Source organism: Ylistrum balloti, unplaced genomic scaffold (genome assembly GCF_031769215.1).
Source record: "Ylistrum balloti isolate Yb309-2 unplaced genomic scaffold, AGI_CSIRO_Ybal_v1 Utg371250, whole genome shotgun sequence".
Lineage (NCBI taxonomy): Eukaryota > Metazoa > Mollusca > Bivalvia > Pectinida > Pectinidae > Ylistrum > Ylistrum balloti.
In genome coordinates this window covers 203,423-226,127 of record NW_026782676.1, presented here as the reverse complement: position 1 = coordinate 226,127, position 22,705 = coordinate 203,423, and the positions used below count along the sequence as shown (strand labels likewise).

Below are 22,705 nucleotides of genomic sequence, written 5' to 3'. Positions count from 1 at the left end.
GAAATCTACATCCAATACGTAACCCATACTCTTGTGCCAGGCATTGCTTTTATACGGAAATTGTGTTTCATTGATCTACACGTCTCCAATTCCAAATTGACAAATTCTGTTTGAAATGAATCAAGTTTTATGTTTTCTGCTAATGGAACCTTTCAGCGACCATCAAAACAGGATTGTAACATAATAAACATACCACAGGATTTATAGACAAAATTCTAAACCAAACACATGTCGACGGGCAACAGTGTCCTCTCAGGGTAATGTACGGCCTAGTCAGCTCTTGACGACAACCTGGCTCAAACACATCATCCGAATATAAGCGTCCTCGTTGTATTCTGTTCTAAAATCAGTTTCCGTTTCTACGGTACGTTAATGATCTTATTTACTGTCGAATACCTCTCAAGTTTCATGAATGTGGTATAAGGATGAGCTGAGCCAGATATTTGATGGAATAGATATTTATTTCAAACGCCAACATGCATTTTTTATTAGATGTCGCTATTGTTCGTTTGCAAACATTTCATTACCTTAAGGATAGGAAATACAGATTTCGATTGTAGTTCTGTTATCGCAGAGGCATTCTCGTCAAGTGCATAAGTCCTCAGGGTGGTCATTCTTGAGATAATATGTTTCAAAGGCAAGCAAGATTCGTAAAAACGCGACAATGTGGCGAGGCAACATACATGTATTTGACAGTTATTGTGATGAAGCAACATATTTATATATGACGTCCAATAATTATCAAATATATTGAAATATATTTTGATTGACCTTAGTGTCCTCTGCATTATTACAACCAAATCTAAATAAAATAATTTCCCATATTAGTAGGTTATATGGCCATATATTGACCCCTGAGACAAGAACATATTGGTAATATAATAATGATAAACTTTATTTATTTTACAACAATTGCGTTTTTCCAACTTATATCAATCACTCTTGTTGGCTTGGATGGAAGCGCGCGAGGGGTCTTAGTGTGGGAGGAAACCGGAGTACCCGGGGAAAACCCACGTGGTCGGGCAGGTGACCCCACACCTTTTCACATCCATCCCGGGAAACGAACCCGGACGGCTAGGTGAAAGGCGAGTGCGTTACCACAGCACCACCCGACCAGGGTGTTGTACATATTGCTCGAGAACCCGCATACTTTGCAAATGTTAAGCAATCACTAGAACAAATTATGACTTGAAAACAATTAAAAAAGATCAAAAAGTTACTTATGTTCAAATATAGATCCAGGAACGCGCCACGTTGTCTGCTATAAAACTTGCATTAGTATTCTCTCAAAACTTTTTTTATCACTCGAACAAAAATAAACTTGTGCAGTACCATATTCTTAATTATTTACTGATGTATCAAATAACACAGTAGGTGACTGATTTCGCTATCGGCTTTAATAACATCCGGAGAACAAATTCGTATAATAAAGCAATTTGTGACCTACGAAGCAGGCCACTGAGTGACAATTGTCCGTTCGTGATGGCGCATAGATTTCTCGGCATTATTGTATTACACTGACATGCATGAGAGACAAGTCTGTAAAACGCTTTCGCGATCAATGTTTTATTCCACGAGCTAACGTTCAAATGGAAAGTAATAATTTTTAATGAAAAAAAAGTAAAAACACTTGTAACAAGATTTAAGGTGGGTATATACAACATGTTGTACATAATACTGCGTACTAGATTTAACTCCAGGTTGTACAATGTTTCCACTGCATGATTCCACATAGACAGGTTCTACTTTTGTCTTCTTGTACTATTTTCTTCCTAAGATTGCTCTTGACGTTTCATTGCTGTGTGCCTTTGGATTGTCCCCCGAAGTGAGACGCTTGTTCTATTCTGTAATCTGTCCGAGATGAAAGTCTCCCGAATCGATAGTCCGATTGACGTTTAGTTTAAATAATCATCTCCTTAGGAATGGTGTGACTGCATCATAAAAGCATCCTGAAGTAGCTATACTTGCAATAAACGACGAATCTATACGACTTAAGCTGTTGCGAGGACCACAAATCTCCCGATCAAATCCTTCTTGAAATGGGAAACGACCTTCCTGTCGAAAGTTCCTCAACCATAACATGTATGTATGTATGTATGTATGTATGTATGTATGTATGTATGTATGTATGTATGTATGTATGTATGTGTATGTGTGTGTGTGTGTGTGTGTGTGTGTGTGTGTGTGTGTGTGTGTGTGTGTGTGTGTGTGTGTGTGTGTGTGTGTATGTATGTATGTATGTGTAATGTGTGTTATTTATGTATGTATGTATGTATGTATGTTTGTATGTATGTATGTAGGAATGTATGTATGTATGTATGTATGTATGTATGTATGTATGTATGTATGTATGTATGTATGTATGTATGTATGTATGTATCAAATGGCTCAATCAATGTGGAGAGACGTTAAATGAATCAAGTGAATAATCGCTATCGCATTGAATGCACTATAGTATTTCTTAATCCATCCTCATACAGATCGAGATACTGTTTTGACACTGGATTAGTTACAAGCAGCCTTCACCATAAATCGGAGGAAGTATAAAATCGTTCATTATGACCTCGTGATATTGACGTGACGTTTTTCTCCTCGGTTTTGTTGATATTTGCATGAAAAAGTGACATTTGAACTTTCTTAAAAATACGATTCGAATCATAACCAATATGCATAGCATATATAACTGTCAAAAGTTAGCCTAAAGAACAACAGCATAAGCATATGACATACCTAACACTTTGGATAATCTCCCCCGAGTTGTTGAAAAAAAAAAAAAAAAAAACAGACAATACTTACTAAGCATTAAGGAAAAAGTTCGCAAAACACACTAAATCATAAAACACTATATACACTTAGGGCATACTATGTGGTCATACAAATTCTATACAGTATCTGATATTGTGCTTGAACACTCTCGAGACCTTACATAGCAGAATTAAGGCGAACTGATATGGGGTTTTGTGGGAAATTTGAGGAGATAATGCACTGGTATTCTGATCAGTTTCAATGTGAAACACATTAACTGAAATTTCTAATTGCAGATTTTAACACTTGTTATGTATTTGACATTCATGTCGCATCTTACGAGCAATTTTACATGCAATTTATTATTAAGCAATACACTTTAACGGAATCGAAAAAGGACTGTTGTAGTATTAACAAATCAGTTTGTAAGGGCGTTATTTTCGTTTTTGTTATATGCGAAAGTTCTTGATATCTTCCTTAAAGGTCTCTTCAACCCCCATAATCCTTAACTCCTTTCGACTTCAATCATTAATGTGTGCTGTAATTTACTCATTTCGTCAGAGACGACTAGCTGTTGGGTACTTTATACAGGTCGGGGCAGTTTCCCCAACCCCTTTCCGGGAACATCAGAGAGTCCAAGGATATGGTCTGCAGAATCACGAGGCGGTCAAAACTTTCCGATCCCTGAGAGCGAATTATTCCCTCTCGAGTTTGCTACTACAGAAACATAGGCGAGACCAGAGATATTTGCTGCGCTGAACGCATTGGAACACTTCTGATTTTCATTTTTTCTCTCGAATCTTTTTTTTTCCCCTTTTATTTCTGTAGTTAATTTTCCTCCGTTTTACTTCCCGTCTTCATATGGTCAAGACTGTTGCTGTGACATAATAATATAATATTTTTTAAATGTCACTTTAAGATTGGTAGCACTAACTAAATGCTAGTATCTGTAACAAACGGTAAGGGTTGACATAATCAATTTTTGTTCAAACTGAATATGAGAACAAGTTTAAATTTATTTTCTATAAAATGGTGCTGCTGGGATATGATAAATAGTTAGAGGATAATGTTGTTTTTTTTAAACATTTTATCTTCGTAATTAATATTTCTAATGAGAATATTCTCGGTAGATGCGCATTTTATGGTAAAATAGCTACGCTGTGTGACCTGTTGCATTGCATACAGACCAGAAATAAGATAACTGACACCTGATCTACAGGTACATTTGAAACTGTGATAATTATCTTGTAAACAGAATAATATACCGTATAGTTGCTTAATTCGGCAGAGATACACGTCGTTACAGTGTGGTATAATACATCGCCGCATTGACCAAGTGGTTAATGCGTCCTACAATATTCTTATCCAGACATAAATCTCTGGGTCGCGGGTTAGGGACCTATCTGGGACATTCAAAAGGTACTGACCGCATGTTGGTAGTTTTTTCTCCAAGAACTCAAGCTTAAAAAACCTGGCACTTCCTTGAGTGTCAGAGGCTGTTACGCAATAACGAAAATATCATAGTTATGAAATTCCGCTCAAGTCTATGAACTGTTGTCCATGTAAACAAACACCCTCTGAGATTTCTATTCCAGGTAGAATATGTTTGAACGGTTCTTTATTTTGATCAATCTTTATCTACAGCTGATATATCGAAATCAAATCCACTGGAAATAGTACCAACTGCACAGTTGACCAGAACTATCATATCCAACCGATTGTCAAGCTTTTCGAAGAGACCAATCAGCTAAGAAAATATTTTAGAGCAGTGTATGTACATATCTCTGGACTATCCCAATGGTAAACTGAAAAGAAAGAGGAAAGTAATTTTGCTTAAGTTTTCGACTTGGTTTGGGTTCATATTTAACATCCTATCAACAGCTTAGGTCATTTAAGTATGACTACCCTATGTATGCGGTTTGAGTTTATATGACGAATGTTTTCGAAATGCTGAGATATATTCGTGTAAGCCTGCTTGTGATAGTGCGGAACTGATGCCAATTTTATGGGACTACCACATTGATAAAAACTGCCGAGAGCAGATACTATCACATTAAACCGACAACGGGCAAGCTAGTCGTTATACTACCACAATGCTGAGCGTAAAGCATACAATAATTTTCAGACTCTAGTATGTCTCGGCCAGGAACAGAAGACGAAGTAAGCCTTCCTCAAGGGGCAAACTCTAGCATAAATGTAAATTAGGGGAAAACATGATCCTTGAGAAAGAAAAACAATCAGATCCTAAGTTCGTCTCTCAGGAAGCATGCAAAGGGGGGCAAATGTAGAATTCTTAAGCCCTGCTTGTTTTTTTAATGCTTATCTTAAAAGGTTCGGGGTTTGAAAAGGTTTCAAACAGAGTAATGTCAATGTGAGTATATCAGAAAGTTGGTGAGATTCTAATGCCGAAACGCAACATATTAAATTTGGGTTCGACTTGAGCAGTTGTCTGCAATTTGTTTTACTTTTCTTATTTGATTTTAAACAATGTGTATTGATTTAGGGGGAAGTCTCGGTACAGTTTATCGACCACAGGTAGACAAGGAAACCCAAGAAGGAATGGAAATTATCAGATCTGAAGATTACCAGATCAATAAATCTGCACTTACATATCATGTCGCACAGCAAGATCATGTCACTGACTGGATGAACCCTCTGCAATTCCTAGGCTTTCTCATCTTCCTCCCAAAGGTAGGATCACACAGTAACGTGCAGAATATTGACACTGATGCCTACCTGCTTAGGTCCATTATATCATATTTGATCACATTTAATCAAATATTGTTTAAATTTGGTGCACTTTGTGACCCCGTTTGCGGCCTCATGTCCAGGGTCATGTGAAATCACTAATTTTCTAAATAAAAGAGATGATTCCCTTATGGTAATAATTGCTTTTTTAGATTATTTTAAAAGATGTTTGAGATGTTTCTAAAGCGAATCAAATCATAAAATTATCACTGTTATTATCAGTTTCTTCATCCAAATATTGATTTTGTAAGGATTTTCAGCAACATAGTTATCACTTTATGAATAGCATATTAGAGTGTATATGTAGGTGGAAAAATAGACTTATCTCCGACTAGGCCGGATTGACCCCGTCCCCCACGATGAGACTAATGCATTATTCATTTCCATACCTGTATTTTATTTTGTATATATATATATATATATACATCACCTTTACTCATACAAACAAAATCAACAATGTAAAAGGCCATTAACACGCATGACATGTTATTTGCAACTGCTGGTCGGAAGTTTCACTTCAAAGAATGACTGTAGGCGACATTCAGTCATGGAACTGTGCCGTTAGTCAATATCTGCGATTCACCATACCGATGGTCAAAGGATTTCCTCCACATCGTTCTGTCAGTTTGTTTTGTCACTTTCATGTCAGATTATTAATTTTAGCTCCAGACGACGCATGCGCCTTATAGGTAGAATTTGAATAAACTGCGTTTTCCATCACCGCATATAATCTCTCTACATATTAGTTGGCTGATATTAACTCGCAATGCTGTTATGATGAATGATTGTGAAAGCAGATATTGATTTGTTTTTTATCCATCGGTCCTTGAGCGATAAAATGAATATATATTCAACGTAAATTTTGTTAAGTAAAAAAAGACTTAAACATACATTCTAATCGTTGACCAATCAATCATAAAATTATTTTACAAATAATATTATTGATAATATAAGAACATATATTAAAGAATATATTATCGTTATTGATGAATGTACCGACATTTGCTCTTAATAGGACGTTAAACAATATATAACCGAGTATGTGTATGACTCACAATATTACTGCTGCAGACCCTTGGTTTTTATGTTCTTATGTTTCTGTAAATTTCCCACTACATATAAAATATTGATCAGAGATACGAGCCGCTATCGTTTCAGTAGGTGTTGATCTGTCCAATTCTTCATATATAATTGATATGTTGAAATGCTTGTCCACACCCTGGTAATGCCTACGATCAATAAAGTCCTACAAAGTTACAGATCGGAGTCGACGTTGAAGTCATCACTTCCATAAAAATGAAAATTAACATCAACATACTTGTTTTGGAAATTGAGCGATACGTTTCTCTGTTTCTGATACATTAATTCTTTTACATAGACCATTGTGCTATTTTATGTGCTGATGTTCTTGTGATCATGTGACAGCTAAAATGATTGAAATGCTCCTAGTATCAGTGACTTTCGTTGATGGGCAGTATCTACATATAACACAGTTAAAAGGAATTGACCAACGATTCCATTTTTTTAAACTTTTTTTATTATTCGTAGTATTTTTGGTCTTTTATAATTCTCAAGAAACATTAAAGCTTGATTTTTATTTTGCATTATACTACACATCAAGAATTAGTCATTTAGAACCAAAAAATACAAGAAAGGGACACATGTATTAGGAAACTCGTCAAACACGAATTTCCTAAAACATAAAATCAAACGAACTGGATTTGACGCATATCATATCTTAAGTTAAAGGTCAGTATTATGTCAATGAATAAATACTGAGACTATAAAACCAAATGCACATGTAAATTCAAAGAGATGAAAAAGCCGGAATATATTAGCTAACCAGTAAGATTAGGTGCGTTTAAGATGAATGACAGCAAAAACGACACCGATATTGTGGACATAAATGACGACGTTTCGCCGACAAGATATGATCTTTCAACCTAAAGCATTACAATATCGATAATTAGTATGGTATGCCACATGTAATTTAACTCAAGTCCTGGCTGATTCTGCTATAACGGTAATACTGCTAAACGAATAGAAAATGTGATTCGAAAAAAAAAGCAGTTTTGAAAAAATTGTTATTTCATCCCGAAATTCCAGAACTGTCATTTGGTCTCCGCCTGAAGCGTTTTAATGACCACGATTTCTTTCAGGTGTTTTTAATGCTTAAAGCGTCAGTGTGATCTTGAATTAATTGAGCATGGTAATCATGGAGACTCAATCACGTACAACAGTCGATTTCCTTTCTACTTTTCAGCTTTAGTTAATGCTGTAAACCTTAGACATATACAGGTGAATATATTTCTGTTGTCATTGAATGGTTTAAGTAAATAACTTTAAAATTTGTTTTATAAGAAGATATTTCTTAAAATGAGAAAAAAACAAAAATCTAATTTCAAAGAGTGAATCATTTTGGTTAATAGATATGTTTAATTGATGAGACTTGACATGTGAACATTCAATCACCGAATCTTCATAAGAAACTTGCATTTTGATTAAAAAAACAATTATCAAATACAAAACTATTTCAGTTTTGTATTATTAGCTGGGATAAGCAATATCAAGAAATAAACCCTGCTATCATGAACTGCTTTAGCTCGCTGTCTCTTTGTAAGATTGATACTATCACATTTGACATGTAAATTAAGGGAACATACTGAGTGTTTTCTTTCCGTTCTTTTTTCTTTCTATAGTAAAGTTTTAATTTTCTTTTGATGTATGATATTGTATAATCAACTGCAAAAACAACACAACGTTTTAATATAGAGTCTTACAAATTCTTAGTGCCTCAAAACACTCAACATATATATTGGAAATGACTTAGGATATTTGAGCGGTCCAAGCGTTGTGTTCAATGTTTGACTCTTCACAACTAGGGTAATTATTTTTGATAAAGGTGTTATTCGCAGTCTACTTAAAACATTCGAAAGGTCTTATATCTATTATATGAAAACTAACTACCACTACAACCCGCTTTCAATTTGAACTCGCATGATTCTTAAGTTTAACCCAAATCCCTTTTCCTATTTGTTATTGTGGACTGAACTATAAAGCCATTTCGATTGAAAAAACGCGTGAATAGCCTCTTAGTATTCGACAAAAGAACACATCAGAATGTTTACGATCAGTGTTTCAGTGAATTCAAGTAATACCCAATATCACCATATCACCATATACAGTCTGAGATCCTAATTATGGGATATGATAACAACACGGAAAAACATGTTTGAATATATATTTTTTAACAAAAACTGCAACATTCCAACGTACACTTATAGAATATAGGTGGGAGGTTAATCGCGGCATATTCAAGTGTTGCAGACAGAATTTCATTTTGTGATATCCCCAAGTGTACATCAATCTCCGAAAAAGCTATTAGCTCGATTCGAATGACATTGGAAATGATAGTGTATGAAGAGCAGAAAGGTATTCGGGTTCATTATATGTCTTTTAAAGCCTAGAGTTTTGTAATACAAACGACTGTTTTGTCAAAGCTAATAGTTTAAAACAATGCAGTTTATGATCTCCAGCCATGACGAAATGTGTTAAACCGATTGTTTTCGACAGTCATAAAGAAAAAAAACAGTATATATTAAGTCTAGAAATTTAGAGAATAAAAAGAAAAGTGTTGTGTATCTATTGGTTGTATGCTATATCAATGGTGGTACAAAATACACACAAGCGAATAACACCTTTCGTTATACAATTACAAATAGAAGAGCAAACCAGCGGATCAAACCACTTAAAACAACTGTTTCTTCCCCCTATGACTCGTCAATGATGTCAAGGACCTAAATTGCTGAAGCCCATCAGGCGCAAGAGAAGACTTGAAATCGGTCGCGATCAATGTAATGTTTCTTGAAATATTTCTATACCATTCGTTTGGAACGTTACAGTGGGTGTGGCATTCCCTTTGTAAAAGTCGTTAAATTGGTATTGTTAAAAGGGTAATTATTCTTATTGATGTTCGGCTTTAAGTGAACAGTGAGGTTTGTGACTTCTTCGTCATGCTACCTTGTTCAGATTATGCAGTTTCAGTGTGATGACGCTACAAAAGGTTGCGTCAACGGCACCATCACCGGGCAGCAGTGACCATGGCTGTTGTCATAACGTATAACCCAAACAAGAAATTATGTTACTATTTATGAAAATACTTATCGAAGTATTTGGGTATTTTTTTTCTCTGGTGTTTGATAATATTTAATGACAATGAGTTAAATCCGCATGACTCTTCGTGTTATTTGGCTGATAAATGGGTCCTAATTATATGATTTTATTGACATGTTGGTGTTTTCTTGCTGTTTTCAATAATCTAGTTTAATAATTGAATCCTTTGTTATCGCACAAAGGTAATATCAAAGTTATCCAAATGTGTCAGCTATGAATACACGATAAACATAAACGTCATCTTTCGGATGTTATTTTCAACATTTAACCACTCCGTCAAAATATCACGTTCACCTCTCTTCAGTTTAGTGTTGTGTCCGAAATGACATTATCTGAACAGAACAAAATATTCCCTCCGCCCCCTATGCGTAGATCATAGGTTTATACTAATTTGAATCCTGAATACCGTATTTCAAAACATTTGCAGCTCGCTCCACTCTTGACGATCAAAATGGGCAACACGTGATACCGATAATTTTACGTCGCTGAATAATTTAAAACCGTCGCTTGTTTTTATGATGTATTGGTGGAACTGATATGAACATGGGACAGACGAACAATGTATAACGAAAGGATTCTCTCAATTATTCACAATTTGTCAGAATATATCAAATCTCAAGAATCGTCCATTTTATAAATATTAGTTGATCGGGATCTGAATCACTGCTCTTGATTTAATTAAAATGGAACTCATAATTTTGTTTTGTAGCCTAAAACCGGCGGATGTAGCCATTGAACACAATATTCAGCAACAATAATGCAATATATTGAAAGACATGAAAATGACATTTCTAAACCAGCATCATCTCGTGCTCATTTCTAACAGTCCGATAGAAAATAGATTGCCACTGTCGGCTTTAAATTAAATTATGAAGTTTTAGTATGAAAATAATATTTGTTTAATGATTTTTAAGTCTGTCTCATATAAACATTTGCAATCATCATTTTCAGCTTTTACTGTGATCTACTGATCTCTACACATTCTGTGAAATAGGGATTTACTTAAAGAAAACAAATTGTCTGACACTTTGTTCATACGAATAGGTCCTTAATGCTGTATCTGAAACAAAATCACGCGTGTCTATTGTTGCAAAAGCTATTACCATAATGATCTTGTTTAAAGAATTATCGAATTATCTGCCGTAATTTGTCTCATTCTCAAACATGTGGATAAAAAGGAGACACCTCTCCAATTAGACCTGCTCAGATTCAAAGTAAAACTCACGATGGCAAATACAAACAAAAGCTGTTATTGACAGTGAGATTCTCTATCGTACGCTTGTGTCATCATCACGAAGGAAGTTCTGGCTAGCGACTGAAGCATCAATAACACAAAATACAGTCTTGCAAATTGCTTTCTGGCGGCAGTCCACGCAATTCCTTGACATCTAACCCTGCTGACAAACATCATGGTATGATAAATTCATTTAAGACCAAGCCAGAAAAAAATGAAAGAACAATAAACGGAACAGCATTGCAGATACAGACCTGCCTCTTTTAAATAGCATACTCTCTTACTAGGATAAAACCGGTCAGATCAAATACAGGTGATCAATCGAGAATACCATATAATTGATCATCTCTAAACGACACTAATGCATAAGAATATCGCAGAGTGGAAACTACAATCCTGTTCCCATGTATCTTTGTAACCGGAAATACATTTATACAACTATATTTTGTATATTGTTTTCCGTCAGCAAAGATTGTTTATCCGCCGGAAGTCATAACACATGAATTAAAGGTTGAAAAGTTTTTGAAAAATGGTAAGAATGACGAAGCTGAATTTGCAGCACGATTTGCTACGGTATTTCTAGAGATCCCCATATGTTTATGAACTCCGCAAAAGACCACTTGGTTTGTTTTCAGCTGAGTATCCGGTCGAAAAGACATGCATGACAACTGATGCATGTCCCCAGTGCACGGCGCTGTTGTTAGGTGCTGAAGTTATGTTCACGAATCAACGACACCACGGAAATAAAAAAAAAATGCTGCTGTTCTATATCTTTATAGTTATCTTATGTATCGGTATAGTAATTAACGAGTGTTGGAGGTAAACATCAACGATATTTTATTACCGTATGCTTAACTTCAACCAATGACTTCTTGATCTTTTTGTTGATGGATACACGAGTTATTTGACCACTTTCACATAAAGGTTTACAAGAACATATCACATCCGCCAATATACACATACCACATATGTACTCACTTCCCACTGATTAACAGGGCGTTCGTTAGTTGCTAACATTAGCTGTTACTAGAACTAACAACAATATAAACAACATCAGGCTTACCTTAAACACTCTGAAACTCATGATGATCATTTCATTTTCGTGAGGCCTCCGGTTAATATACAAAATATCTTGAAAACGTAAGTTCGAGTTCAAATTTTGTTTTCATGTTCCTGTTTCTGGGCAGTCACTTCTGTCCATTATTGGTTTCTGTTTCGCGTAAATACTTGACCTTTGTGCCTCTTACGCATTTGAGATTCTTGAATCTAGTTTTACTGCCCCTCCTCAAGATAATAAAAAGACTGTAAATATATTTTCTGATCGGTTCTGTCTACTTTCAATATTTCAAAAAGGATATCACCGTCATTCCTGATAGATGTAATACGAATCCATATTTCCCACACCACGATTTTTGTGAAAGTTCTTTTTCATCGTGTTCATAGTTATTCTAGCGAATTGCAGTAAGATTTTGAAAAGACAAATTGTTTCGTTTCATAAATCTGAAACACCAGCCAACACCACCTTTAAAGTTTTTAAATCCCATTTTAATTGCCAGCGATTCTGCTTTGAATCTTATCAAGTCAATTGAAACCGAACGACCACTTCCGTTTTGAGAATTAATCCATCTCAGTAATTCGGATTCCAATGCAGGCCACGATGTTTTGCCAGTTCGTTTTGCTTTTTTGGCTGGAGGAAGTGCAGAAATTTCATCTTTTTTCTGTCGCCACTGTCTTACCGATTTTTCATCGACCTTAAAAATTCTACCAGCTTCCCTATTGCTATTTTCCTCCGCATAATCTACAACTCTCAATTTTAACTCTGCTGAATAACTCCGACGATTTCGTTTCACGTGAAATTCTTCATTTTCATCACGTTTCTTACATCGCGGACATCTTTGGCTGTCCATGTTAATAACGCAACTGGCAGTCCCCTAACCCTTACTCATACAATACACGTATAGATTGAACGCGTTATTCGCGGACATTTTGTCGATGCGGGCTATCTGAAATAATTTGTACAACATTCTAGTGAACGTGAATGTTAGAATTTGTAGCCCTTGGGGATCTCCCCCAGTGCGGGTATTGCCTAGGAAAGTAAAATACGTTTACACATAAAAATTGAAAGGCGGGGGGGGGGGGGGGGTGTTGAAATGAATGCATCCGTCTTTTTTTTAGATCTTTCCCACACAAACAAGTGCTTGCACTAGATGGATTGTGTGACCAGCTTGAAACCGGTAGAAAAGTAGTTTACCACAAAGAAGAAAAATATAGCAAAGCTAATTTTGGAAGATACCTCATCTTGTACCAAAGTACCAAACGAAACCTTTAGCTCTGCAATGTGTTCGGAAAATCTCTAATGCTATGTCATGTACAAGGAGACTATATTATCAATCTACTTTCGCAGCGAAAGAAGGACACCATAATACGACTTGTTGATCCCAAATGATGACTGAAATGGGTGACTACTTTCTGATTCTTTATCTTGTTCTACCTACAAAGCTATCTTCTTTCTTAATTTCCCCTGATGCTGCCTTCATTTTGTCATTTTAATTTCTGGGAAAGATCTCGAATTCTGCAAAAAACATCCTCTCTAATAATTAATTATTTGTGTTCCATACCAGCAAGAAGTGTGTGATAAGCACTTGATATATTTTACTACGAACAATACCTTACATGCGCTCTATGCTTGCCAATTATACTGATTGCATATCGTTTGTTTCTTTCGTTTTAACTTGGAGCTTGCAGCAATTTATTTTACACTAAAAATTTGACTTTGATTCTGCATAACAAGGAGGCTTACACGGACATATTGCAACTTTCCTTAAACACATGCACTAAACACTTGCCTTCGCATATTTAGGAAGTTCGTGGTTTAATCGATCATAGCTGTTGATAGGATGCTGAACAGTACAAAACAAAACAACCATACTGGCTTTGAAATACGTGTTAGTTCGGATGTCGCTGACATGCAGGTAGGGCGCAAAATTGTACCAGACGTTCCATTTCATAATTGTAAAGTGGCAACTAAATTAGATTCCGCGCGCTGTTATACAAAGTCATTGGCTACACGAACATAATCTGATGACCCTGATAATGTTGATAAAACCAACATTTTGCCATACTCTGATACATTTTCTCAGGGACGATTAATATAACTGATTTAAAGAAAAATGGTTGAAATTGATAGCAATGAGTGGTAAAAGGGATTAAGCCTAATTTTATCTCACTGATAAGACGACAGACAGACAAAACCCAAACGAAGCTATGTTAACTCCTGACACAGCCCGGCTTTCATGGCTGTAATTGATGCATGGGTATATACATAGTTATATTTTTAGATAGATTTTTGCCTTTGAGATATTGGAATCCATCAATTTGATAAAAACCTATTTTGTGATGACGATATAAGAAATCTTACATTATCACTATGAAATAGCTATTGTAGATCACACATATCGGTGCTTGCTAGTCACTGCATTGAAATTCGCCGATTTTCCTGTTAAGACAAGAGTGAAACGTTGGATGAATAAGTTAGCTTTCTATCAAATATGTCTAATTAACTTTTCTGGTTTTTCTCCTGTTTGGTATATAGATTCAGTTTTGAAAGTGATTCCTATCCGATAATAACATGAAATGGTAGAATACAACGTGAAGCAACCTATTCAAAATGGCGTCGTTTGGTCAAGTGTAACGTCATATTATCTAGCGTGAAAGAGTGAGCACATATTTTCAATTCTTTTTATTTTATGGTTGAATATGTTTTGTTTTTCCTATGCAGATGTAACAAAAGAAATGTTAATAGTTTTTCCTTGAACATTCGTAAAAATAGATGTTATGTCATACGAGTAGAATATAAAGGATATTTTCCGGGACACCGGAAATCCAGTTCATGTGACAAATATATTAATTGTTTTAATTGCCCTAAAATTTGTTTCTATATTTTCAAACTATATATATATATAAATATCTAAAGTTCTTTTTACAGCTTCATATGCGAACGTCTTCTACTTTTTTCACGTCGCTGGTACAATGTCAATTGATTTTTGGACCTTTTTTTTTTAGGATTTTTGGCAATGATGACATTTTATACGCAGATGGACAATTTAAATATGACAAGCAGAGGAGGCTGGAGGCTGAGGGTTCGCCATATAGCACCTTCGTTCTCTAGGAAATGTTCAAAATGTTGAAGGTTTGACTGCAGACTTTTTCAAGGAGATTCACCTTTTTATTACTTTTATCTTCTCTATCGATGTCCGCCTTGTCGTTGACATGAAGGATGGGGCTGAGCATCCATATCGTCGTGTTTACGATCGAAACTGTCCAATCTTTATAGTTCATAATTGCATTCAGTGCTATCCCAGAGTCATTCCGTAACAGCAGCGCTATTTTAACGACTTGCATGTACCAGACGTATAAATTTTGTATATAATGCTGTACATACGTATGTGGTTGACAATCACAGAAACACGATCCTGTATTTGCAATATCCGTTAATTTCGTTTTATTTCCATCGATTCAAACTTTCAAGAAGAGAAATTCTCACTGTTAATCGCTGGTGGAGCAAAACCTCAGCCAGAATTGCATGACTTCAACACCAGTGTTAGCATACTAGACACTGCCAGCCAAAGAAATGTAAAGAAAAATATCGAGAACGTATGCAACTAGTTCACCTTTAGAATCACTCGCCACACGATTGAAATAGCATTTTCAAGTTTCGTTTCACAGAGATTTTATGTCCTCGTATTATCCGAGGTCAAACCAAGATGAGCGCCTAAGGAGATATCACCGAAAACAAACACTAGACAGGAGATGGAAAGAAACGGCACAAACCTCAAGACACAGCAGATAAGGGACATCAAATCAATCTTTGTTTCTACAATTTTTCCAACGTTTGAGACATAGAAGAGAACACTAGGGACACATTGATCGCCCTTTCTGATAATCTTTGGATAAAACGTGCCATTTTGTTCATGGAATCTGTCGTAAATCACTATTGCCATACCTTTTTAACTCTTGTAGCAAAATGTACTTTGAAGAGGTATTAGAATTAAATAGCAACATAGTATCAATAAATGAAATTCACAATTCACAAAAGTATTTCAATCACTGTCTTAATATACATGTACTAATATAAGATTTGCCATTTGTATTGATAGTCTAACCTAAGAGTAGAGTTTTTTTTGTTTTGTTTTGTTTTTTGTTTGTTTTACTAATTTTAGTTTTCATGTCTTGATCTTTACAAAACATTTAGCCAGATGTTGGGATGATCAAAGGAATGCGTATGGTTTAGATAGTTACATTTTTACATTATAAAGGATCTTAATTCGCATTTTCCTCTCATTTCTACCTATCAATCCTTAACAAAAGTACAGTCGACTCCATCAATTCAGGGAAAAAATCATTAACGTCGTCTCTGGGGTTTTTAGATATCAACAAAGCATCTATGTAAATTGATGTTTTCTTCTGATCAAATGTCAAATTTTATTTTCAGATAACAGTTAGGGTTTTCTGAAAAGATATTCGAGATAAAACTTCGTTGTATCAAATGAATCGTTATCGCAATCACCTTTGAAACATATGAAAGAACATAAAAAGACAAAACAGATATGCAACATATGATTGATTTTTAACATTTTACAGGGAGAGTGACATGCTTGCATGTATATCAATCCGTTATGGATAATATGTGATGGAATAGAAAATATGTTTACAATTTCTGTCTATGCTTTCAAATTTATTGACATCTGTTGTTTTATCGTTAAGCATTTCATAGAATGCACAATGACGGTTCGGTACGTTAACAATATAATGCGTGTGTAAAGCGTTCTCGCAATTGACAAGAGTTTATGACAGGGTCAAATATCACGTTTTCCTGCCAGGATTATGAGATTTCAGCGTGATAGCACTTTAAATAGCATGTGTCCATTAGTGGTCGATAGATATTGTCTTAATTTAATCATGGCTATTGCAAGGACGCAAAGTCCGTAATTACTAATTTATCTTTACTGTCGAGAAAAAAAAAATCCCACCAGGTAGAACATGAAAATTACACGTGCTGTCCAAAGTGTAACTTAATTTTTCAATTTTTTTTTTTTTATCTATTTTGTTGTATTTCCTGTGTTAATTTTGGTCTCCGAATTGCGAGATTTAATCTTTGAGGAACGCTCTGGATTTTACCCATGATTAGAATGCTATAGAGTACTTAATACACACTTCTTGAAATAAGAGCACAGAGTGTAAATAACAAAGCGACACGAGTTGTCAGCTGATCGGGAGAAATGTCACACAAGAAGTATTTGAATCACAACACATCAAGCTGCAGTCTACAAAGAACGTAGAATCGACTGATTTCATTTAACCGCCGTCCTTAAGTGAACTGTATCTATAAAACATTTATCAGCTCAATCAACGAACTAAGCGTTCGAAACAAAGACAATATGAAAAGAACTGCTTCCAATTGAATACTCAGCGACAAACTCGATGTTCACTGCCATTCTCACTCAGAGTCTCAAACACACAACCTCCTAAAATATGTTACAAGCGTTTTAGTGATGAAGTTGCACATTATTTCTAGTTTGGGTTATGCGCTCTGACATCCACACTACGAGTTATGGTATACATCTTGACCACCAGACAATGGCTGATCACCGATTCACACGTATCCTAAAGATAACACTGCATCAACATTATGGCATATTGTTAAAGGATCAATCATAATGTTATTAACAATATCCGATGTCTAATTACATGACAACGTAATACAATTTCCGCAATTACAATCGATTTCTGGGTCATAGCGTCTCCTCCTGACCAGGCGGAAATCCTTCTGATAAATCCAAATAATTGAATTTAGTTTGCTACTTGATATTGCCATCATTTATAATGGAGTTATCTCAACAGCGATGCCCAAAACCAATATAGTTATAAAATTTTCTCGAATTTACAGGATTTGGTTCAAATGACACGTTTTCAGTGTCATCAGTGACTGAACTCCAAAGTCTGTACACTTGAATTAACCTTTATACCCTATTACTTCATGTAGTGTATACAGATATTCCATATTTGATAAAGGTGAGAACATTCAAATTGCTATTGACCCGATGGTCACTTTGGAATAAGTCTTTTCCTTTTTAATATGCCAGGAACATTATCTTATAGAAGGACTTTTATAATGTTCAATATTTGTAAATAAAGCTTATTTTTATTTACAATGCTACCGACGTTTTAAATTTTACTGTCACGTAACGACAGTATTGAACTAAAGATTGCTGATAGACGTCAACATTTTAGATATGAATCAAGCAGAGGAAGGAAGTTAACCCCATTTCATAAAGGGTAAACCTACATATACACCACAAACGGTTTTTTAGTCAAAACAATTTTCTATGCAGTGAATCGCTAACAATAGCGTTAATGCGTTCAAACATAAAAAACTACGCCAATTTGCAGAAAAATCTAACATAAGAAATACCGATATCAAATTACGGAAGAAAATGCGGGATGCACGTCACATCAAGTACAATGAAGGTAAATTGTCGTGCCTAGCGACACAATCAGGATAGAACATTTTGGTCCGATTCTCAGGAAGCGTAGAAACGAACCGCCACGGATAGGGTTTACACAGAACCTCTAAACCTCGAGTGTTCATCTAAGTTATGTAAGTCAACATTCCTACCGACTGAGCTATCTCGGGCCCCTTGGTTGGCAAATAAAGGTTATTAAAAAAGTACACAAGTAATTTATTGTGAACGATACAGAAAACAATATGGAATCAAAATTTAAAAATTAATATATATATCAATTCTAATAAATGAGTTTTTAATTCAGATAAAGCAATTGTAGTCGATTACGCAATTGTAATATCTGAATTAAAAACTAATTAATTGCAGTTACTACGTTACATTTTATATTAATTCTTTAAAGTGTAATTTTCATTGTGATAAGGTTTAGTGTTTTTATCGTTTGCCGATAATGAGCTATCGTTGGTGGTCCTTATACGACAAGCTGATAAATATATCAAACGTTATAAGTGAAACATCACATTCACTGGTATTTCTCTCACGAACACGCATGAAGAGCATGATTCACACCCTGTGACAGTAATAAACTACAGGGATACCTTAACATGATGTTACTAACAAATGGTGTTTGTTATATATCGTCCTATGATTGACGGGTCCACATAGCATTCACCTTTTTTTCAGAAACAGTGATGTCTCCATGTCATTCGATTGAGTAAAGAATCTCCTTAAAGTCCTTCTAGGGTCCATAAATCAAAAAATATTCACTGCACACCCTAGCTCCTTCTAATTTCTGACTAGAACGATAATTTGTCTCGGAGTTTACTCAAGGCATATATCTACACCAATTCATTCGTTTCCACATCACGCTTGGATGCGGTGTGTACTTTTTACAGCAGTGCCGACGATAAATGTCGACGTATCACGAGCGAAAGCAATCGCCAATAAATAAACGTCTAGCGATAAGGTTCTAACCGTCTTTTTGATATTGGCGATTGGTGCGCAAGTCCGATCCTATTTGATCCATTTCCAGAAATCTTCACACTTCATTAAAGCAACATTTATTTTATAAATGTGCTTCTTTACATTTTCATGTGTTTATATCTACATTGAATCGTATGATTATATTCGAATTGATTAATATATGAATATTAAGTGAAATGTGTTAAGATCATAAAGCTTTTCATTCCTAAAAACATGTTAGTTTCATTTTCCTTTTCGTGTTTTTAAGCTAACAATGCGTTGCCTGTGCGGTTCCCAGATCAGCATCAGCAACGTTTGCCCAATATTGCGTGGAATGACCGCCTTCTTCGACAGTACACTGATTGATTTTACTCCCAAATTTTCATTTAGATCACAAATGTCGTTTGGTATTTGATCAGGAAGGAAGCTATCAGATTTTGGGACAAATATAAGAAAAATAAACGGAATCCCACATCACTACCTGATCGTAATCATATACCTGTAGAAATCTTATTTATGGTCACGCAAAATAGATGGAACATGTAGATGATGAAAAATAATTTACTGTTCCTAAATCAGTGTTCGTCACAGGGCATTAACCCATGTCTGTACCCAGTTATAGTTTTTGACCAGACTCTTAGATTTTTCAAAGTGACTACAACATATCGAATTATGATTTTGTTTAGTTCTTGTTTTCTGCTGTTTTCTTACTCATATTTGTAATGAGGGTTTCGAAAATTTTACAGGATGATGAGCATTCCAATAGACATATAACCTTGTTACATAAATTCTGAGATGGATGAATATGAATCAGAAGGAAAGCGATATCTATGTCTTCTGTTGTCGTTAAGCAGTGATGACCAAATTCGCTTACTAATGCAATATATCCTCAACCACAAATGCTAGGTACTCTGTTACTGAAATTTCCTTCAAGACTTAGAACATACCGCTGCCAACAATGAATGTCAAAATCTATTAATAGTAAAACCAAAATAGATGCATCTGTGTATAAAAACAAGAAATATTCTTCCGTTTACTCATTTCCCTACGCGTATAAACATACAGTGTATCAAATTGGTAGTAGATACGCTTGTATGTATGTACCCAGTTCTATTCCCTGAGCACACAGGAACGCATATCACAAGATCCTAGTGATAGCACTCTGAATATAATTTTTCAAGGCCATATTGATATTTAAAGACTGATTCTGATAACCCGTTTTCTTTGCTCCATATGTTTCTCCATTTGCTGCAATTTTATGAAAATTGTTTTCAATGTATACTCTTACTTCAATATGTAAAACTAAATGATGATATTTGTTTATGATAAACAAATACTTCTATTGTTTGATAAATTCTTTAATGATTATCCATATGTTTTCAATATTATATGCTTTTACAAAACATTTATGACAAAATTCACTCCTACATCTTTTTATATGCATTATCTAAAACATGATTCTAAGAACATGTCTGTCTCTTGAATATTTCTAATTAGCTAAAATCATGATTTGAAAGATTCCGTGAAAATTTCTTGCACGAAATTCCCGTTTAATTACAACTGAACTTGTGCGTATGGAAATATTTAAAGCATCCATTTCATTGAAATAGGTAGATTTGTAAGTTATCACTTCGATATCATCTGAATTTTTTTTATATTTTTGTCATTGTTCTTAGATACATATATACATTGTATGTTGTAAGTATAAAATTAAACTGCAGATATAGATGTATTTTATACGGTGAGTCTGAGTTTGTAAAACCATTACAGTCATTTAACAAGATGTCGAATCTATTGAAGAACGCCAAATATGTTCAAGGCTACTGTCAATGAGATATCAAGAGCTTATGGGTCAGGGACGTGTCAACACACTAGACAACTTAATAACTAATATACTCGTTATGACATCATTTTCCACTAAGAGTTCCTTTCTTTTTTTATTAAACGTCTGTCTCGACTGGTTATTGAGTAAAGTGGTTGACTTCTTAACATATCCCCTGACTAGTTTATACTGGCATGATTGCCTTTGTAAACCACCTTATCAATGCCATGAGCTACTTCCAGTAGATATCTCAAGATAAAACTAACCCAGTCTAATGTTTGCATTTGTCGCGATTAAACTTGCGGAAGAATACGAGGTCTTATCACTACTTTTGTTGTGTGTAAATGCACCATGCTTGCTCAGATACCTAAATGTGATATCATTGTGGATTAAAAGGAAAAGAGACATATGAACCATGTGGTTGTAATGTTAAATAATGTATTTGTCTACAAAATGTAAAAAGTGAATAAAGCATTATAGAAATATTCCGGTATTACTTTGTTGCCAATGACGTCGCTACTGCTTCCGCTGCAAAATGGATGTTAGGAACGAGGTAATTTGAATGTATTATGATATCAAATGTAAATAAACAACGAACAGTAATACATATGTTACCCCGACGTACCTACATGTACAATGCAGGTAAAACAAAAACAAAAAATAAATAAATAAGTATGAATGGGCACTGATCACTGGTGAAAAGGCGTTATAAGTGAGGATCTGTTGAATAAAAGGTTAAAAAATGTAGAGTATACGTCTGCTGGATCTACGGTATGATTAAACCTGAATGCGTAAATTTCTAACTCAAGCTCAATACAATTATGTCTCAAGAAATACGATTGAAGTGATAAAATATAAAGGTTACATCGGAATAGAAACGCTGTAAGCAGCTGAGCAACCTTTTCACCTGTGATAAACAAATTTGATTTACTCTGTATTGCGTCTCTTTCAATAAAATTGAATACATAAAAGCTGATATCAGCTTCAGTGTATGTTTGATGCGTTAAATGTAGAATCAATCGAAACTACAAAATGGTCTAACCGAGATTTTAGCTCAGAACCCCTACTGTCTGAGGAATAGCTTGTGGTTATTGGACTTAAAAAGATGTGTAAAGGGCATCTTTTCCTTGATGTCGACAGTTGGATGAGCAACAATTATAATATTTCTCCAGGGAAATGACAAACCAATGACACGGTTGACTGACAGTCCAAGAGGCCACTTATTGACATTGGTTTAGTAGGTTTCTAGCACTTTCGGATAAATTTAAGCAAACATTTTGCTGTACAAATTCTATGAATATTTTACCTTAACTTGCAAAAGCTAGAAAGAATATGATGTATTTTACTGCATGGTGTACGCGATTCATAGTTGGGCATCTCTGACAGGTCGGGGTTGATGCCCAAACTTGGCTTGGGAACATTGGTGAGTAAATCATAGAGTCTATGGCTTTCACCTGTATTCTATAAAGTTATTATGATCCGTAGAAATAGCGCTTTGCT

At 35.0% G+C, this 22,705-nt stretch overlaps 1 protein-coding gene across 1 annotated transcript in view; it reads right to left on the bottom strand.

Annotated features, from left to right (window-relative positions):
* The window catches only part of LOC132561647 (glutamate receptor 4-like), a gene marked incomplete at its 3' end in the record, with an annotated part of 107,255 nt that extends 94,448 nt beyond the window's left edge, over positions 1–12,807 (bottom strand). Inside the window, exon 1 of the mRNA XM_060226349.1 lies at positions 12,423–12,807. Within this exon, the coding sequence (XP_060082332.1) occupies positions 12,423–12,807 (385 nt within the window). The remainder of the gene's footprint in view (positions 1–12,422) is intronic.
* Between the last annotated feature and the right edge of the window lie 9,898 nt (positions 12,808–22,705).